The following is a 5492-nucleotide window of genomic DNA, read 5'->3' as shown; positions in this document are numbered from 1 at the left end:
GCGGGCAGGGGACTGGACTCGATGACCTCTCGAGGTCCCTTCCAGTCATAGAATCTATGAATCTATGATAGGGGAAGGGGAGGAGGGAGAAAGTCAGGCAGCCCTCCTGTCCTCCCACACCAGCCTTGTTATACCTGTGTGCACTCGGTAATGACTCTTCAGTTGTCTCTTTTGGCTAAAATACTTCCCACACTGATCACATGTAAAAGCCTTCTGTCCTGTAATAAAAATTAATATTCCTAAAAATACAAATAATTAAATTCCAAAAATTAAGCTAAAACATAACTAACATTTCTGTATAACTTAGACTCTTACGCTGTAAGGTAGCTAACACTTGCCTTAAAAAGAAAATACTGAGCAGAAATGTTTGTTTTGAAATGTCTAATACTTAATATAGCTAGATTATATTTGTCTTTGATTACTTACCTGTGTGTAGGCTCATGTGTTCCAAAAGAGAATGTTTTGTTGTTAAAGCCTTACTACAGACAGTACAGGTATATGGTCGCTCTCCAGTATGCATCCGCTCATGAACCTGAAGAGAGTGCTTCTGGGAAAAGCCTTTACCACATTCATTGCATTTAAAAGGGCGTTCTCCTAAAAGTAAAGCACCAAGACTGTAAATAGCAAAGAGTTATTACTAATAAATTTATAAGTAAATATTCTAAGTTGCAATGCATCTTGTTACCAGTACATTATCACAATTAAAAAATGAATTTTCAGTAGACCAGGAGGATTAATACAGACAAAAACCTAAGCTTCCTTATAGCAATCATTCAAAATCAATTATTTTTTAAGTATCATTGCACAGGCACTGCCAATATCCAATTTAATATTTTTTCATTGGAAAAAACTTAACTAGATAGCAGTGTGCAAACTACAAAGATTATAATCTCTGAAGGTGAGAATTAAGTAAAATAGTAGAAACAAAATCTTGGTGATCCACCATATATATAGCATGTGTTTAGCAATACCACAATATAAAGCAACATTTGAATAATTACAATGCAAACCAATTGTAGCAAGTTACCATACCCTAACCCAAAAAAGGTAGTCTTTTATGCCTACCTGTATGACTTCTCTGATGAATAGCTAAAAAGTGATTATATTTAAACACTTTGCCACATTCTTTGCAACAAGCTTCAGAACCTGTGCGTTTTCTTTTTCTATCAGTTCTCTTTGTCAATACTTTTACATCTTCATCACCAACAAGTTTATAATCTTTTAGCTTGATAGACCTCCGTATCCTACGTTTGCTGTAACGACTCTGATTGCTCTGTATTCCTTGAGATTTAGGATCATAATTCTCATCCTTCTCAGCTGACAGATCTACAGCAGCTTCTGAACCACAAGCTGGCTCAGTTTCTTCCACTTCTTTCCTTACTGGAACTTGTTCACTGGCAACGGTTTCTTCCGCTGCAACATTTTTCATAAAATTTTGTTTATTTTGCACTGAATTGTTCTCTCTTAGCTGCACATCTTCAACAGAAGTTGTCCCAAATTTTTCCTCTTGAACATTCTTGACTTTTCTTGGTCTTCCTCGTTTTCGCTTTGGTGGATCGCCATTTTTCTTGTCATTTGCAAAGACAACTACTGAAGCACCACTACTAGATGTGAGAGGTAATACATTATTTGGGCTATGGCTGGTCTGATAATCTGCATGTGCCCACACTAAATCATTCACTTTTAGGAGTTGTGCAGTTGCCAAGATTTGTTCCATACTTTTTTCATTGGATTGGAGATAACCTGTGTAGATAAATTCCAGTAGTGCACCAAAAGTGTCTGCAACCATTCCCTCCAACATATAAATTGACTGGCTTATCTCTCCCTCATCTACAAACATCATTGAAAAGTACTCACTACTGGCAGCAAGTAAAGCTTTGTGGGCTCTGAAGTGCACATCCTCTACTATTAAAGTGATATCACAAAGAAAATTCTTTTTCCTTTGTTCCGCAAAATTAGCTAGAATGGTATCTCTGTGAGCCTTGGAATGGATAACAACAAGCTTCTCTGGAGGGTCAGCAGTTGCTTCTGCCATTTTTATTGCAAACAGGAAAAGAGTTACCTATGAGAGTAAAACAGTATTATTGAAAAAAGAAACATATTTAGAGGTTTGCAATACAAAAAACAAAATATTACAACTTATTCCATAACTAAGGAATTTCTGCACCAAAACTGAAGCTTTTGACCTAGTTGTAAAAAGTCAATACTCCTGACATATACCTTTCTCCCTTCAAATAAAACAAAGTTTTTAAATACTTAAGAACAGCTATAAAAATTTTGTGAAATGGAAACTATTTTTGACAATTATTATTTATTTAGTACCAATGTGCCTCATGCTGTTCAGTACCCAAAATGGCTGCCCCATCTGAAACTAATGTCTTTTGGAACTTTAAAAAAAAAAAAAAGAGACAGTGAGTGGAAAGAAAAAAGTTAGTTATTAGCTTTCACTTTCACAAATACCTTAGTTAGGGTTATGATGGGACTTCTGTTAGAAACTAGGATGAAATCCTGGCCCACTGAAATCAATAGCGAAACTCCCATTGACTTCAACAAGGGCATGCTTTTACCCCTAGTTTCACATGCTCCTAACTTCTGAAAAATTCTCTTTCAAACCTTTCCCTACTTATTCTCAGCCCAGAGGTGGTTGTGAAAGAAACAGCACTAACATGTGGTAAAAATGGTGGAAGCTGCCAGAGCATTGCTTATATGATGGTTCTTACCTATATAAACACCAGTTCTGCTAAGCCAGTGATAGCAACCTTTGTGGTTTTTGTTTTTTTGTAAAATTCTGTATTGCAGGCATAGCCTAAAAGAATGAAATTAAATGCAAAAATAATAAAGCTACTTTTAGGCAACAAATAAAACAGCATGTTTAAGCAAAAAGTGGTCAGTGAATGCAACAATTATGTTTTGTACAGTAACAACTTTAATTTGCCCATATATAATATATTAGCTACCTGTGATATTCATAAAAATAGTTAACTTTCGTATGGGAAATGTAAAATAAGGTTACATGTTTAAACAATTGTCAAGGAATTCAAGTTTATGGTTCTCGTAACAACATTAACTTGCAGAAGCTGCACATGCTTGTAGGTATTTAGGTACTGTATACATTCATAGCAACACAATGGTATCATTACTTTTCTGACTGCAAGATCCTAACAATATTTGTTGGGTTTTTTAAAAAAACAATCTCTAGGGAGGTTATATAAAACAGGAAGGCACACTAATATGGTCTCAGTTGTAGCCATATCGGGCCCAGAATATTAGAGACACAAGGTGGGTGGGATAACATCTTTTATTGGACCAACTTCTGTTGGTGAGAGAGACAAGCTTTTGAGCTACACAGAGCTCTTCTTCAGGCTTGGGAAAGGTACATAGTGTCACAGCTAAATACAAGATCCAACAGCCAGTTTAGCACAAGCAGTTAGCACATATTCTATCTGTTCAACATTATATTTAGCTGTGACACCCTGAAAATCTTTCCCAGACACGAAGAAGAGCTCTATGTAACTCAAAAGAATCAATCTCTCACCAAGAGTAGTTGGTCCAATAAAAGGTATTACCTCACCTACTTTGTCTCTCTAATAGGATCAAATATGTGACAAATTTTGGTCCATGTAGTAGTTGCTGGTGGTCTGCAGAGAGCTGGCTAATTACATGGTGCTAGTTTCTCCTCATTTACAGCTGTTAAGATGTATTACGACAGCTAAAAATAATAAAAACAATAAAAATATCCAGCATTAGGATATTTTAAATATAAACAATGGTTGTAATTGTAACATAGATTTGCATGACTGCCACCTGGGAGAAGTTCCTTTCCAGACTTGTGAATGGGAGAGGATGGTAGTCCACAAGACATTGTCTGTATAAAAATGGGTACAGTGAAAAAAATTTGAGAACATCTGAAGTATAGGATTTACCACGGAGTCAAAAAAGCTACTAGGATCTCTAATTAAATATCGAATAACCAGAAAGAGAGCGAGATGAGCACTGAACAGCACACTGGAGATTAAAGGATCAGAGCTCAATGGCAGGCCCAGACTAGGATAACAGACTTTTGGCATCTGTTTTGTTTTTTTTAATTGAGGCTGAATTATTCATTTTAACTTTTATATCAAATCTCATCCAAAAGTAAAAAAAACCAACATTCTCTGAAACAATGAGCAGTTTATCAAGAGGATCTTGGCTATAAGATTGTCGTTGCAAGTATTTGAACAGGGCTCTGGGAACCAGGACTCCAGGGTTTTACTCTCGGCTTCTGGTCCTGATTTACCCTAATACTGAGCAAATCACGTTTTTCCACACCTCAGTTTCCCCATTTATAGATGGGGGACACATGCCCCATAAGCAGCCTGAAGCTGTAAGTCTCCCCAGGATGTAAAGTGCTATGTTTGACAGTGCAAGCAGGGGCTGTGGTCCCCACATTACAGCGTGATGGGGGGCCATGCACACGGGCTGGCTCTAGTGTGTTGGCAACCGCTAAGACTAGGGGCTATCTCAGGCTCTGTGGAGAGAAGGGTCCGCCTTCGGGGCGGGGGATGAGAGGCGGGTCAGGGCGTGGGGAGGAGGATCAGGCTTAGGACACTCCTTGGCAGCGCTCCAGCGAGCCGGCTCCCGCCCATCGCCCCCTTCCAAGCTGCATGGCCAGACCATCCGCCCGGCAGCGAGGGGGTTTCTAGCCCAACGACCCGCCCGCCCGGCCCGGAGCAGCCTCAGGAGTCGGGGAGACCTTCCTGCCCGGGGAGCGAGACAAGTCCCGCACAGGCTCTTGCAGCCCGTCCGGGAGACCTGCGCTGGCCGCTCCCGCAGCCCGGCGAGGGCCGAGGCCGCCTCGGCTTGGCACGGCGGGGCTCACTCACCAGCGGCAGCCGCAGGCAGCGTTCAGGGAGGGTGCGCGCCCGGCCCGGCCACACTCTCCTCCCCCTAGGAGGGGGCGCGAACCTGCGTCACGGCGTCGAGTTGGCCGCACGTCCCTCTCGGCCGTTAAAGCAGCAGCAAATCAACGCGGGCCCCGAGAAGGCTCCGGACGACGGCAGCACAGGCCCCGCCCCCTCCGCCAACGTGCCTCAGTCGCTCGGCTCCTCCCCTCGCGCACCGCGGGGGAAGGCGCGGACTTCTCTAGAAAGGGCCCGCCCCTGTTCTGTGGTAGGGGCTGCCCCGCCCCGCCGCCGCCGCCCGTGGGGGAGGAGGCGGCCCAGCGCGTCCGGTCAGGGGCTGTGGGACCGGAGGCGATGCCGCGTCTTACTGTGCAGTGGGGTAGGCGCCGGCTGGTGGCGTTGCCTCCGTGTGTCCCGGGCCGGCTCACAACTCGGGCAAGGCGCGTCCCCCTTTCCCCCGTAGGCCGGCATCCCACTGACTGACACGTTCCGGTGCGCGCGCGCTCCCTCGTCCTCCAGCCGCCTGGTTTTGGGAGCCGCCTTCCTCGAGCGTGGCCTAGCGTCGGTCTTCGCGCACCTGGGCGTGTGGGTCCCGCTGAGGCAGCCCGGCCC

General features: G+C 43.4%; 1 protein-coding gene across 1 annotated transcript; it reads right to left on the bottom strand.

Moving 5' to 3' along the window:
- Positions 1-134: 134 nt before the first annotated feature.
- Positions 135-4893, bottom strand: LOC112102825 (zinc finger and BTB domain-containing protein 24; the record flags this gene model as incomplete). The annotated part of the gene is made up of 4 exons (XM_026661489.2): positions 4863-4893; positions 1066-2062; positions 427-594; positions 135-218 (listed from the first exon to the last, which is right to left on the bottom strand). Coding segments are annotated over exons 2-4 (1222 nt in total), but the record flags the coding sequence as incomplete, so codon positions are not given.
- Between the last annotated feature and the right edge of the window lie 599 nt (positions 4894-5492).

This window comes from Terrapene carolina, unplaced genomic scaffold, assembly GCF_002925995.2.
Source record: "Terrapene carolina triunguis isolate 2854851 unplaced genomic scaffold, T_m_triunguis-2.0 Scaffold7227, whole genome shotgun sequence".
Classification (NCBI taxonomy): domain Eukaryota; kingdom Metazoa; phylum Chordata; order Testudines; family Emydidae; genus Terrapene; species Terrapene triunguis.
Note: the sequence above shows the minus strand (reverse complement) of the source record. Positions and strands in the feature narration are given on the sequence as shown.